General features: G+C 55.8%; 7 protein-coding genes across 7 annotated transcripts; all 7 read right to left on the reverse strand.

Annotated features, from left to right (window-relative positions):
• Window positions 1-1,580: 1,580 nt before the first annotated feature.
• Window positions 1,581-1,985, reverse strand: LMJF_32_0010 (conserved hypothetical protein; the record flags this gene model as incomplete). The annotated part of the gene is made up of 1 exon (XM_001685261.1): window positions 1,581-1,985. One exon carries the CDS (start codon window positions 1,983-1,985, stop codon window positions 1,581-1,583), a length of 405 nt encoding a protein of 134 aa, XP_001685313.1.
• Window positions 1,986-2,987: 1,002 nt separating this feature from the next.
• On the reverse strand, window positions 2,988-4,427 carry LMJF_32_0020 (conserved hypothetical protein; the record flags this gene model as incomplete). The annotated part of the gene is made up of 1 exon (XM_001685262.1): window positions 2,988-4,427. One exon carries the CDS (start codon window positions 4,425-4,427, stop codon window positions 2,988-2,990), a length of 1,440 nt encoding a protein of 479 aa, XP_001685314.1.
• Window positions 4,428-8,173: 3,746 nt separating this feature from the next.
• Window positions 8,174-9,277, reverse strand: LMJF_32_0030 (hypothetical protein; the record flags this gene model as incomplete). The annotated part of the gene is made up of 1 exon (XM_001685263.1): window positions 8,174-9,277. One exon carries the CDS (start codon window positions 9,275-9,277, stop codon window positions 8,174-8,176), a length of 1,104 nt encoding a protein of 367 aa, XP_001685315.1.
• A 4,719-nt stretch (window positions 9,278-13,996) lies between these two features.
• Window positions 13,997-15,025, reverse strand: LMJF_32_0040 (hypothetical protein; the record flags this gene model as incomplete). Its single annotated transcript, XM_001685264.1, has 1 exon — window positions 13,997-15,025. One exon carries the CDS (start codon window positions 15,023-15,025, stop codon window positions 13,997-13,999), a length of 1,029 nt encoding a protein of 342 aa, XP_001685316.1.
• A 2,438-nt stretch (window positions 15,026-17,463) lies between these two features.
• LMJF_32_0050 (putative protein transport protein Sec13) lies at window positions 17,464-18,465 on the reverse strand (the record flags this gene model as incomplete). The annotated part of the gene is made up of 1 exon (XM_001685265.1): window positions 17,464-18,465. One exon carries the CDS (start codon window positions 18,463-18,465, stop codon window positions 17,464-17,466), a length of 1,002 nt encoding a protein of 333 aa, XP_001685317.1.
• Window positions 18,466-19,184: 719 nt separating this feature from the next.
• LMJF_32_0060 (conserved hypothetical protein) lies at window positions 19,185-20,336 on the reverse strand (the record flags this gene model as incomplete). The annotated part of the gene is made up of 1 exon (XM_001685266.1): window positions 19,185-20,336. The coding sequence occupies one exon, from the start codon at window positions 20,334-20,336 to the stop codon at window positions 19,185-19,187; it is 1,152 nt and encodes a 383-aa protein (XP_001685318.1).
• An 841-nt stretch (window positions 20,337-21,177) lies between these two features.
• On the reverse strand, window positions 21,178-21,915 carry LMJF_32_0070 (Qa-SNARE protein; the record flags this gene model as incomplete). Its single annotated transcript, XM_001685267.1, has 1 exon — window positions 21,178-21,915. One exon carries the CDS (start codon window positions 21,913-21,915, stop codon window positions 21,178-21,180), a length of 738 nt encoding a protein of 245 aa, XP_001685319.1.
• Window positions 21,916-22,263: the final 348 nt, after the last annotated feature.

Here is a 22,263-nt window from a genome sequence, read left to right on the forward strand (position 1 = left end):
CGGGTGTTGTGTCTATTCGCCTTCTCAGCACCGCAGGTACAAGAAAGTGATGGGGCCACGTACACGCGCCCCTCGCCAGAGCGCTGTCGACTAGACCTCGGGGATCCTTGGACACAGACGGGCACTCGTTGCACAGCAGGCGCTTGGACTTCTCGTCCTTCGCAACCGTCGGGAAGCCGACCACCCTGGCGGCGATGCGGCGGTCAGGGTTGTCGTCGTTGCAACGGCTCAACTTACCACCAAGGCGCGCGCCCATGATGGCCTTGACGCGCAGCGCGTGGCAGAGGCCCTGCGTCACCGTGATGCCCTCAGCGGGCCTCGGCTTGAGCACGTGGTCCTCAGAGCACACCCTCTCGATGCCCACACAGTGCACGCGCAGCGTCTTCTTGGTGTCGGTATCCTCGCTAAACTGACAGACGCTGAAACTGGCTCTTGAGCAGCGCGATGCCGCGCTTCATCCGGTCCTCCTCCCTCTTCCACTCAAAGGCAAGGCGCAGCGCATGGGTTGCCGCACACATTGTGGCATGGATACAAAGCGGAGACAAAAAAACCTGCGAAGACCGCGAAAAAGTCGTCGCGTGGCTGGCTTGGCCCCAGTAACGCTAAGTGTATCATCGCCGTAGCGCTGCTGGCCTCTCAAGCGGTACTGCTGCAAAAAAGAAAACGAAAACGGTGTCTGCAACACGGCTCGTGACAAGGTCTCGTGCCGGCTGTTCCTTGCAGGGATGAAGGAAGAACAGTGCTTCGCACACGCATCAGCCGCCAAGACAGCTGTTCCACTGCTAACCACTGCAGGGCGTCTCGACTTCGCGCATTCTGCGGAGCCTGTGCAGCCATGCTTAGGTGGCAATCTAGCGGATGCTTGCGTAAGCTCGTTGGCCTGTTTTTTTCTATATCGATCGCGGCAACCGCCGTCACAGACGCCCGTCAGACAGGGAGGTAAGGAATGGAGGTGGATGTGGTCACCGTGCGAGGAGTCCATGCAGAGACACCTACTTCCGCAGGATCACGTGGAAGAGCTCATCTGTCCAACTGCGCAACCGGAGGCCACGGCCAACGTCGCGGTCAGGAGCAGCCGGAGGTTAATGTAACAGGCAGAGGAGGAGGTCGTCGTCGTCGGCAAAAGGGTCAAGACGCGAGTGGATGAGGAAGTGAGTGCAAACCGAGCGGTGACCTCTGAAGAGCGGCCAACACCCGTGAAAGGCAGGGACGCGGAGGAGGGGCCGAGGAGAAGCATAAAGATGGTGCCAGGTGAAGGGAACGAAAGAGGAGCCGGTAAATCGCTCACCTGGCGAAAAATTCGACACTAGTACATGATGAAACGTCTGGGTAGACTCCGTTGCGTCTCCACAGCACTACCTCTTCCCAATGCCGACATGCGCCGCGGCAGGGTGATTCGCAACATGGCTGCGAGCAGGCTCTGCGGTTCGTGCTGTTTTGCATTCAGCTTTGCGCGCTGCAGTGTAATAAAGTCGATCGCACATTCTCAGCCCGGAGAGAGAGAGAGAGACGGAAATACACGCTGCTAGAGAAAACAACACAAGAACCTTTGCTACTACAGTGTGAAACCGGCAGAACGCCTAGTAGTTAAAGATTATAGATTCGATGGGCTTACCAGAGCGTTTGCACGTCACCACATCCTCGCGATACGTGTCCAAATCCCTCCTCTCCACGACGCGGTTGGCGCTCATGTCATTGAAGTCAAACTCGTTCGCGATGATTGCTGGCGGATAGTTCACAAGATGGCACAGATGGGTTTGGTAGGAGTTGCTGCGATTCAGCACGTAGACGCGGTACATGGAGAAGCCCAACACGAACAGAAGGAGAAAGTCCCCGACTACCATATACTGCCGCGTCTCATCGGCGATGCTCTCGCGGCGGCTGAGGCGGTAGTACCAGTCCTTCTTGAGAGGCAGCTTGGACGGCCACGGCCAACTTCCGTACGTTGGGCTGCCGAGGCGGCGCACTATGGTGAAGCGGAGCATGGTATATCTGCGTCGTCGACGTCGGTGCTGCACTGTTACTCTCCTCCTGCGGGCCCTGGTGAGTGCGCAATGATCAGAGGAGCTGAAGAGAGCGTTTGGCACCTGGTGATCTGTCGTGGTGGACAGCACGTGTAGGCTTCGCCAGGTTTTTTTTTGGGGGGGGGGGGATTCTCTTGGTTCGCGAAGCGACAAAGAGGGAGAAAGCGGCACGTCGTTGGAAAGAGTGGAGGGAGAAGCGGCGACGTGAAAACCAGCATGCGGTCAGCAGATGAGAGAGGGATGACGGCATCTCGTGAAAGAAGCAGTGCGAAAACGACGCGGCCTACCCGCTAGCTTCGAGGGTCAGAAGCGGCAGCGGCGCGCTGCCCCCTACTTCCCATCGATCCGGCAACGAGTAGCCGCTGAGAAGAGGTGCCCGCCGTGCCGGACAACGCTTGAGCCCGGCGTTCGCGGTAGCATTCGCGTGGATTAAGAAGACCTGCTCATCGATTACGGGGGAAAACAAGCGATGAAGCGAATCGCAGCTAGCGCTGGAGAGAGCGAAAGGGGTCCGCGACAACGCAAGCAACACCGGCATCCATGCAACAACAGCTTCGCACTTCCTTCCTCTTTCTTTCTTCCGTAGCTTGGTCATGAGCCGGGTGGGGGGGGGGAGGGAGCACATCTGCCGCGGAGGGGAGGGAACGCATGCACCCAGGGAGCCACGCAGAAGCACAGACGCAGAAAGAAAGATGCACACACTTGCATTAACAATTTTGGCAGGAGCACTCGCCACTGACATCAACGCAGAGAAAAACATCGGGGACACTTGCAAGTAAAGGTTCCCGATCATGAGACGACAAAACCAAAGTCGATGATGTCACGCAGACGATTTCCGTCTTTCTCCCTTGTCGCCAGCCCATTCCAAACTTACGGATCAAGACTCAATGAACTATGGTTACCTGGAGAGGAAGGATTAGACAGCCTCCTCGGTCGGACTGGCTCCTGCCGTCTGGGCACCCTCTAGAGCCTTTGCAAAGGCGTGTCCGCGCCGTCGTGTGCCTGCTCCTTGCCTTCTTCGTCGTCGCCGCTAGAGAGCACCAACTCGCCCGTCTGAATGTGTGACTCGTACTGGCTCTTCAGTGTCTCAATGTGGCGAATCTTGTCGTCGATGGTCGCCAGCGACAGAGCCGGATCCACCTCTATCATCTGGAAAAGTCGGATCTTGTCCTCCGGGTGCTGCAGAACACGACCCTTCTGGTCGTTCTCTGCGGTGCTCGGCTTCACTGCGGGAGTATTCTCCTTTTGCTTTTGCTGATGCTTTCGTTGCTTTTTTGCAGTCTTGACCAGAGGCTTGTTCTCCGACCACTTGCTGTCGCTCACCACCACAGAGCCTGCGGGCGCCATCTGAGACGGGTCAAAGTGTGCCGCGGCCTCGCGCCTCTTGCGGTCCTCCTCGTCCAGTTGAACCATCATCTTCTTCTGCTTCAAGTACTCAATCAGCATCGAGCAGGCGCTAATCTCTGCCGCGTACGGGTTCTGACGCTTCGCCGCTCGGGCAAGCTTCGCGGCGATCTTGGGTGCGTTGCGTCGTTCCTCATACTCCTTGCGGCGCTTCTCGCGCTGCTGCTCGAGGTGTTCGAAGTACATCTTGCGCGCCTCTTTGTTCCACGCGTCCCACTCGGAAGAGACCTTTTCGCGCTCCGCACGCAGGCTGTCCATGGACTGCGTGATCTCCGACACACGCGTGCGAAGCTCGTCGCACTGCTTGTACACGTCAGCCCGGTTGGCCCCATCTGCCTGGGCCTCCTTGTCCTTTGCACGCTTCTTTTGCAGCTTCTCCTCGTACTCCCTGTTCAGGATCCCGATTTGCTCGCAAATGGCGTGGTACTCCTGCTGAAGTATCACTTCCTGCTCCGTAATTTGCTTGATGGCGTCCGCCAACGGCTGAAGTCGCAGCAGATGTGTCTTGGCGTCCTCCAGCTTATGGAGACGCTGCTGGTTGCGCCTCTCTGCTCCAAGGCCGCCGCCGCTGCTCTCCATCTTGCGCATCATGTAGTCGATCGCCTCGTCGATTTCGCGAACGTTCGTGAAGCCGCCAACCTCTGCCTGCACAGCCCGCAGCTTGTCGGAGATCTCACCGCGGTGCTTGCGCAACTTCGCGATTTCAGCGTCCTGAACCGCACGCCGGTCTCGCTGAACCTTGCGGCGTTCATCGATCTCGTTCAGTTCCTCGAAAAACGCATTTCGCTCCGCGTTGCGGGCCTGCGTCACCGCATGGTTTTGAACGGAGCTCTGCAACTGCTTGATTTCGTCAATGAGTATGCGTCGCTGCTCCGCCAGCGCCGCGAGCCTCGTTCCGTAATGGGCAAAGTTGGGTCGCGTAGGAGCGCCGGGCATGCTCTGCCACGGCGCCTTCTTAGCCGCGCGCCGCGCGGGAGCGATCTCCTCCAGTGCTGACATGAATCCAAGGGAAGTCGAGTCGGGATCGATCAACCTTTGCACGACACAAATGCCGTTGCGTCTCTGTCTGTGTCTGTGACCGTTTGTGTGCGTGTGTGTGTGTGCTCTTGCTTCAACGGTAAAATTAAGGAAGGCGTGGCATTCACAAAGTTTCCGAAGCCACAGGTGTGCTCGGTGCGAGTATACACGTCAGAGGAGATGTACGGAGTCGGAAGGCAGGGATAGATCTGGACAACGTATAGGGAGGGTGAGAAAAAAACAAAAACTCATGCGTCCCAAGCAGGCGGCGCGAAGCTTCGCAGTTAGGTCTACGTCGAGCTCCCTCCCCCATCTGCAAGAAGCGGTGTGGGGAAAGCAAAAGTTCAAAGGAGGCCACGAGCCTTTTAGGAAACACGTCGTGTCACACGGCACCCGTGAACCTCTCTGCCTGCTCTGGGGCACGCTTTTCGTTTCTCTCTGCTCGCGCCCTTTGCAAAAGCTGTTTATGCGACGTTGAAAAACGAGGCGACGTTTCTTCGGTTCTTGTTGGTATTGTTGTTTTGCCGGAGGTCCGTGGAAGAAACGTCATCATCCTAACAGAACGCACAAGACGAAAATGCGGCAGACTTGTGATTTGACGTCTCCACTCACCATCCGGTGTGCATGCGGGATCCGCATGTGAGAAGGAGCAGGGGAACCTTGCCGAGAAGGATCGCAAGCCCCTTATCGAGACATTAGATGGCAAATAGGAGGGATTCTCACGTGCGAACACTACATCCTGCAAGCTAAAAGAGTACTGGAAGACAAGAGCATAAAACAGACGCAAAAGGTCGACGCAGCGTGCAGGGTGTATATTCGTATCATAAATCCTGGAAAAAAGGAGAGAAGAACAGCACAAACAGAAAAAAAAATATTTCCGAAGAAGGACGGAAGTGACGAAGCATGAGTCAGCTGACTAGGTGAGAAGAGACAAACAAAAGAGAGAAAGCATGGCGGTGCAGTCGAGTACACCTGACCAAAACGGTGGAGGTGAAGGGAAAAGTTAAGAGTCCCTACAATTCACGGTAACGAGCAAGCGGAAGAGGGGCAAGGGAGAGGAAAGGAGAAAGGGACGGCTAAAGAACAACAACAAAAAAATCGTTCTCATAAACGGCACAGAGAAAGAAAAAAGACAGATTCGAGCAGATAGCCCGGCATGCGCCGCCACTACCTCGCACCCCTCCCTGCCACATGGGGAGTGCCTGTGTCGGCTTTGCTTTCGCTTGTAGTGTACAAGAGGAGATGAGAGCGCGCAGGGTCTTATGAAGTCAAGGGTCTAGGAGTGAAAGAGAGAACAGACGAAAAAGCAGGTGATTGGCACGCTACGATAGGTGCAAATGTGTGAAAGTGATTTTAGGGCAACAACTCTTCTCGGTGTATGCTCCGGAAGTTCGCAAGTGCGGTACCCTCGATCTTCATCGTTTAGCACTCTTTCGGAAACCAATCAAGCTGGTTGTGAAAAGACGGACTCTTTTTTTTCTATTTGCGTGTAAGTGAGCGTGTCGTGGAGATGAACATCCGCTGAGCATGCGTTCCTACGTGTCCAAAGCCACCGCTTGTAAACGGAGAGGGATACGTTAGCCGCTGTAAATCAGCGTGAACGTATACAATCCTAAGGAAAAACGCGCCCATACAGTACAGACGAAAAAAAAAGAGGGAAGAGAAGAGGCAAATGTGTTCGTCAGCCAAAGAGCCGTGGGGAACGCTGAAAGAGAAAATACTGGCATACGCCATCTGGAAAAAAAAAGCGCACACACACAAACAAAAAAAGTAGAGCTGCTCCTTTCTCTCTCGTTGATTCTCTTAATAACACATGTCACGGGGGACGGCTTGCAGGGACGCTGTGGAGTGTGGATCGACGGAGCGCACACGCCATCGACTTGCTTGCCTAATGCAGTGGATTGGTTTTTGTCGTGCATCCCTGTGCCATTGAGTCCGTGGGCGATTTTGATAGTGGCATGCCGCTAAAGCACAGGTCACGTCCACTGAATAAACGCCAACAACATGTGCGAAAGCTTTCCAGTTCACATTCGTAAATCAAGAGAAAACGGAGAGAAGAAATTGAGGCCAAGGTTAGTAGTGACGAAACTTACATCGGTAACAAGTCGTTTTCCATTAGCCTGTTCGACGCCCGTCGCACATCATCAATGCCGCGCACACTTAGGGCCACACATGTAACACGTCGGCAGTCTGTTCGCTCATACCACCATAAACGACACTTCTGTTGTAGATGCATATACGCGAGAAGTGGGAGAAGGAGAACGAAAACAGGAGACAGCGGACGCGATGAAAAATAGTCCAAGCAAAACGGAAAACACACACAAAAAAAAACGAAAAAAGGCAAAGGCATACACAAATCACGGAAACGTTGAGAAAAATAAAGACACGCACAGGATGGATAACGCGCGCAGAGAAGGCAAGAGAGACATCTGCCTCCCCCTTTGTGCTCGTGCGTCCGTGTGCCTAATAAAGAGAAGCGCTACGAAGAGAGAAGGTTGAACGTAATCAAATAAAATGAAGATCGCTAAAATATAAAGTTGCACGGTGTGCGATCGCGTTGTTTTGCTTCTTTCGATGCGCTCCTGTGTCATGAGGGACGCTACCACTCCCACAAAAAAAAAAACTGGAAGAAACGCTAAAAAGGCAGTACGAAAGAAAAAAAACAAAGAAGCTGACAACAGGACAACCACAAAAAAAAAAACGAAGAAAGTTCAGAAAAGCACAAGACGAAGCGATGAACCGCTAAACATGAAAAGCGAAAGTAATACGAACAGGAAACACTGCTAGCAAGCGACGTGTGCAGAGATCATCATCTTTCATATACCGTGTTGGTATCGCACCAGCGATTACTTATTCCACGCGGTAGATCAGCGATAAGAGAAGGGAGGAGAATCGAGAAAATACAAGATGTGTTTGTTTGTATTCTGCCGAGCCCCTTCGGAGGTGCCGACTTATGCGGGAGTCAGTGCTTAATCGTGAGAGGTAAGCATGCAAGACACAAAGTGGCACGCTGTGCTATAGTCCAATCACAGTATAGAAAAGTGCAAAGTGGTAGGGCTTTGCCTGTCTGCGGAACGCGCTCGTCTCGTGAAAACAGAAAATGAAATCACAGGCACACACAGAAAGGGAGCCAGCAACACGTTCAACTCCGACTCACACAGAGAGAAAGACGGAGACGAGAGACATGGAGGCGCAAGAAGCGCTGAAGAAACAAAAGAAAATAGCAATACATGGCGAAATAGAAGATGTCCGACACGCTTCCCATGGGGGGAAGAAGTTGCGGCCACTTGCTCTGTCGTTGTTGATCTTTTCCCCTTTCGCCTGTTAGTCTGAGCTATCAGTTGGGCACGGTTGGCGAGTTTCGAAAAAAAAAAGCGCTTGCAAAAAAAAAGAAAATGATGCACCGAAAATAGCAAACACACACACACACGCAACAAACTTTTCTCTTGATAATGGCGAGCGAAAGAAACACTGTAAAAAAGGGGAGAACAACGACAAACGTGAAGTGAGAGAGCAATACACGAAAAGCAGAAGAGCGAGATAAAAGAAATTCTTAATGACCGAGGGGATAAAAGAAGAACAAGATAAGGGGAGAGGAGATGTGTGGCACAGCAATCTATGGTGGGGGTGGCACTGTCCTGCAGATAATCGTGCAGCCTCGTGCGTAATATCTCACAGCTGCAGGCCTCTTTTTTGTATTAGCCCCGTGATACACTGCTCCACTCTTGCTAAGAGGCATCGTTGCCAAATGACGCAAACTGTGACTGCGTGATGAGACGGAAGACGTTGTCGCTGCCCTTATCCACAAGGAAGCACGGCGTTCCTTGCAGAGACGACATGTCGAGCGGGAATGCGGCAAGGGTCGGATTCGGCGACGGCGCGGACATCCCGGACGCAGCTGGAAGAGACGAAAAGCAGTACGGTGGCGAGATCGGTGAAGACACGATGAAAGACGCACACTGCTGCGGCATAGGTGGTGGCGGCGGAAACTGCTGGGGAGCACTAGTTGACGGCTGGCACACCCTCGGTGTCTTGCCGGGCTGCGTAGTCTCGGTCGGTGGCACCAAGGAATCCTTCTTCCCCATTTCGGCCAGCGCGGCCTTCACGTAGCGGTCCTTCGTAAGTGCCTTGGCCACGTGGCCATGGAGATCGGGGCAAGAGGCACCCTTGCAGCACCGTCCGGTAAGGGCGAAGTCCCAGCAGAGGTTGGAGGAGGAGATGAAGTTGTCCGTCAAAATATTCGCCGCCTGGGCCCTACTTCTGCTCTGCGGTTCGACGTCGCTGACGAGCCAGAGACGGTACTGCACCTCGTACTCGGTGCTACCGGCAGTCACCTCGATATCTTCCGTGCGGAACTCAAGGTATCGCAGACCAATCCGTCGCCGCGCCAATAGTGACAGTACCTGCGCAAACTTCTCAGTCACGTTTGCCTTCATGGTGCGGCAAAAGTAATTGCGCTGCGGGTTTGTGTAGTACTTGCGCAGGTTGTCAAGCACGTTACGCTTCACGTGAATCTGGTGACAGGTTCGGGGGTCTTTTTCGCGAATCTTGCCGTAGCACTTGCCGAAGCTGTGCATGAAGCAAATGTCGAGCGAGGCGTTGTTTCGATCGCTCAACCACCCAGCAGTCGGCTCCACGTCATCCAAAGAGATCTTGAACGTGTCTGAGGTTCCTTTTGGCGGGCTGCGCTGCGTGGCCAGTGCCTCAGAAGAGACCGGGACAATCTGTATTATCGTCGGAACTTCGGTAATGAGGTCACGCGTGTAGTAATTTTGTCCGAGCCCCGCACCGTTCGCGGGGACGCCGGACTTCGCAAACATATGATCCTGCATTGTGGATAGTAGCAAAGCCGTGCAGCACGGCAATGGGGTGAAGACTGATCAATGTAAAGAAGCACACGAACCTAAAGGAGAGAAGGAATCCGCGTGCTATAAAGAGGAAAACACAATGAACGAAGAAAGATATCAAAAAGACAAAGATCAGGGAAGCCCAAGCCGGGCGTCACTAATACACAAGATAAAAAAAAACGCACCAAAAAGAAGGGGGAGCAAACGCAGCACTGATCGTTAAGCGCAAAGGGAGTGTGTAGTCTTCGTTCTTGCGCCTTTCCCGTTTGTATGGCCAGTTCGCTTCGTGAGCAACGCGCCTCTCGTGCCAAGGTAGCCCGAGTTTTGCGTGTCTCTACGGGAGTGTGAGCGTGTGCAGAGAGGTGAGACGTGCTTCAATTCTGTGAGTCGGTATATCCTTTTATATGTTCTGCCCTCACGCGTGTGAGATAAGAGAGAGAGAGAGAGGTGGGGGAAAGAGCGGGGAAAAAAAAAACGACGAAGGTGATTCGTGGAGTTGACAGGATTCAGTCCATTTCCTGGCCGGCCAACAGCGACGTCAACAAACGTGTCGGATGCGGCCTGGAAGGGCGGAAGCTGACCTCTGCATTTCCGCTCTCACGGAGCCGCCGTTTGCCGCTTCTTGATGACCTCTACGGGCAGTGCAGCATCCACATCCGCCTCCCTTGTCTTATCCATCGCGTCGTGTCCTTCGCCATGTTGCTAGGTAGACCCCGTCACGCGTGGTACGCAGGGTCGCGGCTCCGGCCGTCGGCGGGACTAGCGGCGAGCTTGCTGTATTTCAGAAGGGACCGTGTACGGGAGAAAAGTCATGCATGCATGCATTGCAGCATGGATCGCATGGCCGCGTGTGCATAGCCGTTACGGACGGCAGAGAGGACCAGCGTGCTGTTGATGGGAAGGTGTGGTGCTGCCGTAACTTCTCATTTTAGTTGCTTGTGAATGGCGTGAGTGTCCGAGAAAGCATCGTGAGCCGCGCAAAGTCCAACCCAGTTGATGCCACTTGCGCCTGGCGCTCCTCCCCTTGCCCTCAAAGGCTACCGGTGACGACCATCTGCTTCGTGCGTGGATGCAGGCATACCGCGCACCCTCCTCCGCGTCCTCCTGGGGTTGCAACCTATGGGAAGGCCGTGCTCTGCGGCAGACGCCGAAAGATGTGCGGCGCGACGTGGCTTATATTTGGTCCTGCTCGTTGGCGCCACGAGCGGAGTTCGCTTTGGGCGCTCTGAGGCAGATCTGCCCACGAGGAACCACAGTGGAGGCCTCGTGACCGTTTTCGAACAGAGCCGGCGCGTCACCGTGAGGAAAAGACGAAATTTGTGAAAGGGCATGTACACAGCTCAGGCGGCACAGCAAAGGCGACCCATGAGTCGTCCCGACTCGTCCTCGTGGTCAGCTGCTTGATCAAATGGATGCTCAGCTGGGTGCACGGCTGTTTTCCGCCGCAGACCGCTCCCATGTCGTGGTCAAGCACCACGCCAGCCAACGCAGACATGTTGCAGACGCCGGTCTCGTCGTCATTCAAGGTGACGCTAAGCGTTTCCGCGGCGTTTCGGGGCGCCTGCAGAGCTGTCTCTACCGCCTGTCGACCACCCGTCCGTTGGATGCTGTTGATGGAGACCTACACGTGAATTTCGGAGGCGGGTCGCTTGGCCCGCATAGGATGGCAGGCCGATGTTGCTGTCACCACCCGCATCACCTCTGGGCCAACGGCCAAGCTCATTCGGGTGCGCTCTTCGCTGATGCACGGAGCCGTCCCTGGTTCGCAGGCTCAAGAGCGGCCGCAGATGCACGGAAAGAAGCACCTGGAAAAGGTGACCTTGCCAGATCCGTCCCCCCTCTCTTCCCACACACAGTCGTCGAGCACGAGTTCTCCTATGGCTGTGCATCCAGACCCACCTCCGCGTTGTAACGCTGCTCATCTGGCCAGCTGTGTTGACTTGTTGCGGCCAGAGAATGAGGGCGCCGCCATCTGAGACGTCCTTTCTTCTTCTTCACGACGGCGATCGCCCATTCAAGGAGAGGGGTCGGTGCTGCGCTCGGCACACCATAATGGTTGCTGCCAGTGAGGGGAGGGGCCTCGACATCCGCGTCTGTCACTGGCGGCGCGGGAGTGACGCCCTCTCGGAATGCGCGGGGGCACTGGTCGGGGGTACTTCCCATGCACCGCATCCGTTGCTGCCTCTCGCTCCTCATCTCGCCACACAGATCGGCAATGTGCATCGCTTTCACCTGCGCCGCGTGCAAGGGGTCTCCCTCCACTCTTCTCTGGCCACTGGTAGGCGTCAATGGGCTGGTCTCGGGTAGAACTTGTAGGACGTGCAGGATGGCCCCTCCTCCTCTTCAGGCTGTGACAGCCGAGTAACCTGCACGGGAGCACGATGGCGCGTATTCGAGGCGTGGGGAGCACATGCGTGTTCTCATTCCGCCGCTTCCCTCTCCTTGTTGTCACCCTTCGGGGATGCGGGCGCCATCGGAGCGCCCTGTGCCACGTAGGCGTCGCATTGTGCGTGCGGCAGCCCCGTAAGGCGGCGGGGGCCATTGTATTGGAGGTGGGAAGGCAATGACCGGGGCTGCTGTGGGGATAAGCCCAAGTCGGCCATCTCCAGCGCGAGCCTCTTCCAAGACGGAGCAGAATTTCCGAACCGACGCGACGTCGCTGACCAGCTTCCCGTACGCCGCCGACGAGACGCTAATGAGCTTCCTCATGTTCTCTTCAAGGCGCTGGAACTCCGAGGCGCGGAATTCGTCGGAGGCGATGTGAGACGTGGACTCCCTAAGCGGCTGCAGCCCGAGCCAAGAGAAGGTGCCTCTCTTTCCTCATCCTTTCATCCTCCCCAGGCCGAAAAGCCATGGAAGCGGCTCTGGCAGGTTGCCTACTGTGTTGTCCTCTTCGAGCTCCGTCATGCACGTCCCGGGGAGCTCTTCTTCACTTCGAAGAAGTCGCATGATGATTGCGTTATGGGTGCAGCAACGCGACCTATTGAAGTCTTCCGAGGAGAGCCCCTCAATGAGTCTGCTGTGATGCCGTCCTGATTCCAAAGCCATGCAGTCCGCATCAATGCTGCCAATGACAGCGTGGAAGTGGTTTTTGTATTGAGGAGGACGAGCCCATGTGCAGGTGGGATGCGAGCGTGTTCGCGTGAAAACACCACCTGGCCAAGTCCGGCATGTGTGTGAGGGGAACGTCAACATGGTCTATACGATGTGGTGTGAATGGGACATGATCCGGTAAGTAGTGCCATGCCCAGAAGTCTTTTTCCGTTCATCAAGGATGAAACCGATGGCAGCGGCTAAGGACAGGAAAGGAAGACCCCAGGAAAACCAAGCTTTCTCGACATTTGCCGCTTCCGAGTAAACGTACACGGGAGTATGATTGAATACCTGAGTAAAAAACCTCGCTATGGGGAACAGTGAGTGTTCGGCTGTGGGCTCAGTTACCAACACTTCGCGCGTGTGTACCACTTTATGATAGTAAAAGCAATGATGGTGTGAAACGTCCTTGATACTTTTTTTTTCACATGGCCTATTCTGTCATTGCAGCACAAGTCCAGCTCCGCTCCACCCACGGCCCTGTCACAGTCCCACCGCGTCGCGCGAAGAAGCGGCAGGCACGCGGTGCAGCGAGGCCCCGACGCAGCCAGCGGAGCTCGGCCATCCGCCCTCAAGCTCTACCCCACCCACCCGCCGCCTCGCCGGTCGCCAGCTGGCGCCTCCCCCGCCCACCCCACCCCCTCTCGGGATGGCACCGGGCGCCCCCCGCACCACTAACCAGTCAGGGCCGGGCGGGTTACGTTCAAGACATCGTGACACGCTGCCGAATCATATGGATGGCACACGCGTGCTCACTGTCGCCGGTCGCCCCGACGCAATGCCCATCCAGGACCCGACCAACTATATCAGCAGCGATACATCGCTCTCACCTCCAGCACGGCGCCGGCGCCGGCGACCTTGTCACCACACCACAGGTGGTTCGGCACTGGGCAAGGAATGAGGGGGTCGGGGCGGCTTGGCTTTGCCGCAGAGTAGAGTCGTGGGCCCTGCAGCATCACGCATTGAGGTGTCCTCCATCGTTAGGACCAAGAGAAAGACAACCAATGAACAGAAAAAAGAGGGAAAGACGGGATACCGTCTGGACCACTCCAGTGCTGCTTGTATGAGTCGCAAAGAGCAGGGAAAGTAAAATGCGCTACTAAGGCGTAAGGCAGATGAAGACAAGAAGTCACCACAACGGAGGAAGTGCATCCTAAGAAAAATGTGCCGAGAAGTGAAGTTTGAGCAGCGCACTCAACTAGAAGAGAAGTAACAGAGAGAGAACAGGCATGGGCACCAAGAAAGAAAACGAGAAAAAAGGCCGCAGAAGAGGGAACGTCTTTTGGTGGCCCCCACGGAGAATGGGAGGCGCCGAGAGAGAAACGAAGGTACACGCATGGCTGCGTACGTGTTTGGTGAGAGGGGAGGAGCAGAAATGGGCAGCGCCTCGAAGAGTGACAAATGGGAAAAGAAGACAAAGTGCAGAAAGTGGAAAAAGCGAATAGAAACGGTAAAAAGAGAAAAGAGAATGAGAGTGAGTGCAGAGGATGGAAAGAAACGCGGGAGACGCTCCTTCTACAGTTGCACGTGTATATGCACACGCGCGGAGTAGACAGAGTCGAAAAAACATCAGAAAAGACAAAGCTAATGGAGAAGGAATCGAATTCGATCCTAGTCGGTTCCGCTCCCGCAGCTGCCGGTGTGATTGTTGATGCTGCCAGCTCCCTCATTACTGTTGTTCACCCATCCGCTGCCGCTCTTGCCGCTGACGGAGGCCTTTTCGTTCTTGCCGCTGGTGGGCTGGGATTTGGCCGCGGTCATCTCCGACGCCGGGTCATCTTGGTTGATGAACGGCACGTGGCTGAGCGGATACGTGCTGTTCGCGTGCCCCCCAGCTGAAGAAGAGCTGGACTCGCGCTGGTGCATCTGAAGCGGCACACAGCGTCCACCGCTTTCTCCCTCGCCGTACACCAGGGTGAAAGCAGGCACCTTGGTGAAATCTCGAGCCGGGTCCGATGGCATTCCGCTCTGGAGGTTGGCACCGTCCGTGAGCGTGGCGTAGGTAGCATCCGCAGGGCAGATGGTTGACGAGTGGCCTGCTGGCAGCAACTCTGGAACGCGAATCGACACCGTCGGGAGACCCTGGTTGGCGTCACTGACATCGCGCAGTGCGCGTGCCAGCATCGGATCGCGTGCTTGTGCTTTCTTGAGATCGGCGTGAATGTACGGGCAGTCTGTGCTGGAGTCGCATGACCCGGTCATGGAGAATTGCAGGCACTGCAGAACGGTGATGGTGCCGGCGTGTTCTGCGTTTGTGTCGTCGGAGAACAGCCATCGACGGTATGCTGCCTCGTACTGCAGAAGACCTGTTGACGGAAAGATGTCGCTGACGCGGTACTCGAGGTACTGCACTTTGAATTCTTTGTGTGCCCGCATGCACAGCAGCCGGCGCAGCTCCGGGCTGAGCATCGCCTTCACCGTGCGCGTGAAAAAGCGCCGGGTGGGGTTTGTGTAATGCTTACGGAGCGCATTGAGGACGTTTGCCTTGATGTGGATCTGGAAGCATGTTGCCGGGTTCGAGCTCGTGCGCCCCACACACTTGCCAAAGCTGTGCATAAAGCACACCGTCAGCAACGGCTTTCCTTCACGGTTGATCCAGCCCTTTGTCGGCTCCACACAGTCCTCGGTGACGGCAAACATCGTCTCATCCTTGCCCGACAGCTCCGGTGGCTGGCCGCCACAGGATACGATGGCAATTGTGGTCGGGGGCTCGGTTGCTACATCGCGCGTGATGTAGGGTAATGTGGAAGGCTCCATCTCTTCCTGCTTAGATGGTCACCGTCGCCTTCGATGAAAGTCGCGAGATGGAGAAACTGATGTATGCAGTGACAGCTGCTGCGCGAGCAAGGAGTAAGGACGGTGAGGCGCAACAACAAATGGAAAAGGGAAAAGAGCAAATGAGCAACAGGAAAACAATCAGCCACCAACGACAAGCTAACGAAAAAAAAGACCGCGTACAATACTGAAAGCAGATGTAGACGCTGAGAGAGAGGAGCGCACAAACAAAAAAAGCAAGCCGACTGGGCGTCGGAATTTCCACGGCACGGCCAAGTGTATGAAAAGGCGACGCAATTGAAGGGGGCCGAGACACGATCAAAAAAATGCGAAAGAAACACTCGCTGCATGCCTGATGCGCTTTTGTTTTCTACAGCACGCGCGCTGCCTGGAGAGGAAGAGAGGGAGGACAGAGGGCTATCGACAGATTTGGAGGTTCACCCCCGGCAGGCAGGGAAGCAATCCCTTCAAAAACGGAGAATGGGGCGGGGAGCTCGCCGATGACTTTTGTGAGCGGGACGGTGCAGAGACTCTTCCTTGGTCGGTGTGCCCATCCGTGGGGGAGCCGAAGGTGACAACAAAAGAATAAATAGAGAGAGAAAGTCATGTGAAAAGATGGGCGTGATGCATTCCGGCACCTGCTACCAACCCTTCCGAGCTGGCCAGCTTCCTATTTACCTGGAAGCGTATACTGCTCTGGTGCCCCCTCCGTTCGCCCCTCGATGCCTCGAGCCTTGGCAAAGTCATCGGTGAAAATTCTGCTGTTTTGATGTCATTATCTGGGGATATAACGCACGAACAGAAAGGCGTATGCGCCCTTTTGTGTGTGTGTGTGTGTGTGTGTGTGTGTGTGTCATCCAAGCATCCCTAGTCGTGGTGGGTACTCAAAAGAAGCGAAAAAGGCGGGATTGAGCACCTATAGTGCCTCGATTCGTCGAGAGCTGATGTGAGAAGAGCGATAAGATAGAAGGCGAAGACAGAGAATGGATGGCGAAGCGGGTCATGGGAATGGTGAAGAGTACGTTGACTCACTCGCCAGCGTAAAACATTTCCATCCTGCCACCTTTTCTTCTTCTTCTACGACTCTCTGAAAAAGCGGCGGGGAACGCAGTGAAGGGACCCGAAACAGTAAGAGCTCAAAATGTGTGCTGCACAAATCGGAAGGGGATCGGGGAAGAGAACACGGTGGCTTGACCTCCTCATCCTCTCAGCGCGCCACACTGCTGCCTGTGGCTGCGGGCACGGGACTGCGGCTCTTCCTGGAACACGTGTAGCATGACGGCACTGCAGCCAAAACGCGTGAATCGAGCATACAATGAAATGTGTACGGGAGGCGAGAAAGGGAAAGAGAGAGAGAAACATGCTAAACTCGAAGAGGAGTGACGGGGCAAAGCTGCCGACCCTTTTACGAGAAGAAGTTGTCAAAAATCGAGTGCCTGGGCCCTCATTTCCCTCTCTTTCTCTCTCCCTCATCCCGTCCTGAAGACGAGAGTAGATGCAGTGATATCTTTCGGCCCGTGTGACCACAATCTCCACAAGAATTTAGCGCAGCTGTTGAGCAGCACCTTCATTCTCTGGGAAGATACAGGGAACGCGGGAAGAAGTCCGGTATGATCAAGTAGCCCCCGACCACGAGGTAGAGGTGCCACAGCCCCTGTGAGCGTAGATGCCCGCTCCGCTATCACCAAGGCTGCTGACTCAAACAGCACGCGACAGCGCGTCAGCGTTTTTTTTTCCTCTCCTCCCCTCAATGACGGTGCGTGCGCGTGTGGAATGCGGTAGCACAGATCAGCTTCATTTCTTCCTCTTGCACGCTGAGAGATGAATGACAAACAAAAAAACGTTATCCACGATGAAAGGACACGCATGCGCGCAGCCAAGCGCACCCCTTCCACTCACACAGGCCCGCACGCGCACACAGACGCGACACCGAACAAAGGCCCATCGTCTCTAGTCGTTCCACACCGCCAAACAGCCCTGTACCTATAGAGATGGAAACCAACGATACGCAAAGCAAGTGCACGCCGAAGAGAACAATCAGGAGAGAAGGCGGGAATCGGGGCGCGCAGGGAGCGCTGAAGCCGCCACAACCGCAACCACTACTCAACGAAAATGAACCACAGAACAGAGTGATCCGTCCTTTATCGCCTCGGCATGCCCTCCCGATAATCTACACTTGTGGGCAATCCTTGTTGCTGTCGTTGAGCTGGCAAGCCACGACAGCTCCAATAGGCGAAGGAGAAAAAGGGGAGAACAGGAGAAAAGGTGAGTGACCCTAGCAGCAGGTGTGTCGTTGCACTGCTCTACTGCTGGAAGTCCTTCAAAGGAAGCTTAATCCACGGTTCGGTGAAGTCAACACCTTCGCGAAGCACAAACACCTCCGACTTTGCGTTTGTCACGACAAGCATCTCACCCGAGGGGGCCCAGGAAAGCCTCCAGACCGGCTCTGCAAACTCGATGACACTCCGCTCCCATTCTGTGGCCTGCGAGACACCCTCGCTAGTCTCCGCGCACAGCTGATCCCAGGGCTTCCGGTACATGACAACCGTCTTATCCTGCCCGCACGAGGCAAGGATGACGAAGCGGGATGCTGGGGATGTAGGACAGAATGCAACATCGCGAACCCAGTCCGCGTGCGCTTCGATCACCTGATGCAGTTCAAACCCCAAGCCACGCTCTGGGGAGCTCGCAGACACCCACAGGCGCACGTGGCCGTCGCAGCCGCCAGATGCAACCACTACGTGGTCTGCCAGCTCCGACTTGAAAGGTGCAAACGTTACGCTCGTTGCCCCCATTGCGTGCGCGATTTGGTTGCTATTGTTGCTTAGCTTCACGCTCGGCTGCCAGCAGCCGTCACGGTATGCGGTGATGGCAACGGTGCCGTCACTGCTGGCAGTGGCAACAACCGGTCCGTACTCCTCCGGCGCCCACTGCACCGCGTTTACGCTGCCGTGGTGGATGTCGATGACATGTACAGGAGTCCACTTGGGTGCACCCTGGCGGATCTCTTTCCAGATTATCGCCTTCTGATCGTATGAGGCGGAGGCGAGAAGGTTGCCGAAGCGCGGGTGCGCCCAGCTGACCATCCACACAGGGCCCTCATGGCCGGTAAGAGTTGCCACGCGGTTCAACGGGGCACCCGCCCGGGCGACGTGAATGCCAATCGTTCTATCGGAGCTGGCAGTGGCGAGCTGCAAACCATAGTAGTCGAACTGCGTGTCGTGAACGACATCCGTGTGCTCTTGAACAGCTGGCACCTGCGGCGCAGCGGGGGCAGCAGCGCCATTCGATAGGTGCGGCAGCATTCCTGGTGCACGAGGTTGCTGAGGAAACGTCTGGGTACGCATGTTCGACTGCGCCGGACTCTCTCGTGTTCACAATTAGCAAGACAACAACGAAAAAAGCGAGTGGCAGTATAAGCTAAACAGCGGGAAACGCCCGGTGAGAGCAGAGGAGACGCGAGAGACTCAAGGGAGAAGTGCAGGTCCGGGGTACGTTCAGGGGGAAGCGCGAGAGCCGAAAGGGGGGAGGGGTGAAAGGTCATCGCATAGTGTGGGAGAGCGGTAGAAGAAGAAGGCAGCAGAACACCGACAGCATGCACGGAAATCGCCGTCCTGAGACATGGTAAAAAGGTGCAGTGACAGCAAGGCATGAACACGGACATCTTCCCCTCAAGATGTTTTTGAATTGTGGCTGTCGGGTTTTCTTCCCCCCCCCATCATCTTTTAGCCGTCACTCTCTGAAACGGTGGTCTGCTGAGAAGTGTTAGCGGCCCTTGTGGCGGCACTAAAGCATCAGTTGTTGCAGCCTGCAACGCACTCCGCAGCACAACACTGCGGGTGCTATCACTGAAATTTTACCTTGTTCTCCTGCCCCTTTGTAAAGTGACGCGCCTGTGCGGTGGTGCAGATACCAAGAAAGATGGAGAACGTGACGGGTGATGCCAGATCCATTGTGTTCCCCTTCTTGTCAGTCCCCACATCAACACAGCCGTGCACCACGCACCATCTGAGCGTTGCTTTGGCTACTGTGTCTGCGGGTCAAGCCATGCGTCCCTATCGGTGGGTGGCAAAAACGCCACCAGGCAGCGCGACAGCGCCGATGCGGGCAGCGATGCCCCCACCACGTCACTGTCATCCCTCGCCTCCTCTACGATGCTACGCAACGATGCTAGCTCATAAACGGTCATCTGCGTGTGCGCCTGACGCGTTTCCTCGCGGCGAAGCATCGCCCGACTCAGGCACACCGCCTTCACCGCGTATGCTTCACAGGCCTGAAGCTGCGCAACAAGCGATCTGGTGCTCGAACTTCCTGGCAATGCCTCTGCCCGAGGTCGCTTGGCGGAGGGGGCGTCACCTACGGGGGCGGGTCGGCGACGTTCCACCACGGGGACATACCAATCCCGCTGTTTAAACGGCAAAGGGCAGTCCCTCAACACTGCCGGGTGGCAAAGTGTCAGCTCGTTGTCCTCGCGTATGGTGACACGCAGGTCCGGAATGCCTGGTAGCAGTCCCCCTGTCCCGCTGCGACGCAGTAGCCAGTAGGCAGTCAGTTCCTCCAGGACCTCCTCGCCGACATCCTTTTCGCCTAGAAAAGGTCGCGCGTAAAGCAAAAGACGCTCCAGCGGGAGCTCAGAGTGCCCGTGGGCAGCCAGCTCCAGTGCTGTGAAGGTGTCCTCGAGCACAGACGTGCTCAGGTTCGACAGAATTGGCATGTGGCTACCAGCACCGCCGGTTTTACCCCGAACAGCAGACACAGCGCCATCGTCCCTGCGAATAGCTAAAACTGGACGCCGGGACAGCCACGCGCGATCAAGCTTGTCTGCGATGTAGCGGACCGACACCGGTTCGCGACGGTCAAAGCTCGATGTGTAGAGGCAGTCGGGACCTAGCACGAAGGCGTCCACGTCAACCAGTGACGACTCCCACTCATCGCGCTGGCGTATTTGAGGGCGGACGATGGATGACGCTGCGATGGTGCTGGAGTCGTTCAGCGGCGAGCACGGCACTGTTGTTTCGGACGTTTTGCCTGCGCACGTATTCGAAAACGGGGAGCGCGGTAGCAGCGGCGATGCGGGAAACTTCAACACTGATGCTGTGGCGGGCGAGAAACTGTCAACGCTAACCTGGTGGAGCACCAACTCCTGACTTGGAAGCAGCTTTGGATGGGTCATCATAAAAAAGCACCTGTGACCGCCTCCAAAATAAAGCGACAGGAAGGTGGGGGATGTGCTGCTGCACGTGCTAAGCAGCCGAGGCAAGCCAAAAAAAAAAGAACGATAATAAGGAGGGCCGCAAAGAAAGTGAGAGGACCGGTGACGACGAGAATTCGAGGCAGGGGCGCCGAAAAACTATTGTCGCCACGGTCATGGTGGCGTCCTGATGCGTGTGTCGCAGGAGAACCTTGTTTGCACCTAGACAAGCATTTGGGAAAGCACAGATGCCTCCTGCGACATGCATCAAACTTTTTTTGCCTTCTTCACGATTTCACTCTCCTGGGAAGGGGGGGGGGACAACGGAACGCCGTAAGCGGGGCGAGGGGGCGGGGGAGCAGGCCCCTTGGTCCTGCCAGGGTTGCATCTTGAGAACCATCAGCAACCAACAAGAGAACAGAGCCTGGTGTCAGTACATGCACGAGCACACTGAATGCATGGCAACGAAGGAGATGAAAATGAATGCAAACACACACTAAGGGATTGCGACCGAGAATCCCGTGCATCAGCCCTGCCCGGGGAGAGCAGGAGGAAGGCGACACACAACAAAAAAACCCTGAGAACCCCCAAAAGTCCCATCATGGGACGCACAGAGCGGTTTCTCAAAAAAGGAATGCAAAAATGCAACTCGTTTCCACCACCTATCAGCCCACGCACTCGTTGCGGCACGCCATCCAACAAGTTTGTGTGTGGTCAATGGCGAATAAGATGAGCGCTCCTCTCTCTCTCTCTCATTATCGGCTTCATCACCATTACGTGCGACGACAATGAAGATACACATACATACTCGTCACCGCCCTGCCAGTTAGCGCACCACGAGGCTACCAAAAAGCATGAGGAAGAAGAATAGCATTGCAAACACCTTCAGAATGAGCCCGCGGTTGGAGCTCAGGTTCGTCAAGTATCGCATCAGCTCATTGCTTCCGGCGTTGACGTGACGCACAGCGGTGTCCACATCCGTGTCAATACGAAGCACAACCTCCTCCTGCTCCTGAACAAGACGCGTGAAATCGTTGAAGAGTTCACCAACTTCTTGCACAGCTGCCTCGATCTCCAGCACGGCGTCCGCTCGCTGCTGGTAGTACTGCGTGTTGCCCATTCCGGAGAGCAGCAGTTGCTGCTGCTGATGCTGCTCCTGGTCCTGAAAAAGCGCACTCTCGAACGTTTGCGGCCGATCCGCTGTGGTGAACATGTGACGCCGGTTTGCTGTATTCTTGAGGCTTTTGGATTGATGCTGAAGAGTGGTGCGGAACTGCTGGCCCGTGCGAGCCAGCCGGCTGCGCAGCGTCTCAACAACGGTGTCGCTGTGCTTCTCAGACGTGCGGAGGTGATTGCATGAGCTGCCAAACATACCACGAGCGTCGCCTTTGGCCTGAATGCTCCCTTTTTGTGACTCAACGGCTCGCCGCTTCAGCTCCTCCAGCGTTGCTGCATCGTTGTGGAGGCGCTGCAGCGAGCTCTTCACCATCTGCGTCAACTCACTCAGCTCAGCCGTCTGGTCATCGAAGACGCTCTGACAGTTTGCCAGCTGCGTCAAACGCATAATGTACTCCGAGACGGTGGCAATGTTGTTAGCGAACTCTTTGGCAAAGCGGTTGAATGCTTGCACGTCGTTACTGCTGTGCAAACCAGTGGACACCACCGCACCAGTGCTCGGCGGCGGTCGGCTCCGCCTCTGCCGCGAAAAGAGGTCATAGAGTTCGTTTGACCGATCGCGTTCAACAACCATGATTGCGACGCAGCTGCCGCTGCTCCGTCAATGGCAGCGCTCCCACAAACACTCGTTGCTGAGGGTGGGCGAGAAGGAGTACTGCGGTCCGCAGTACGCTTCTCGTTTTTTTGTCCGGCGTGGTGAACAGCTCAGCACTACGAAGCCGTGCACGTTTATCCT

Source organism: Leishmania major, chromosome 32 (genome assembly GCF_000002725.2).
Source record: "Leishmania major strain Friedlin complete genome, chromosome 32".
NCBI lineage: Eukaryota > Euglenozoa > Kinetoplastea > Trypanosomatida > Trypanosomatidae > Leishmania > Leishmania major.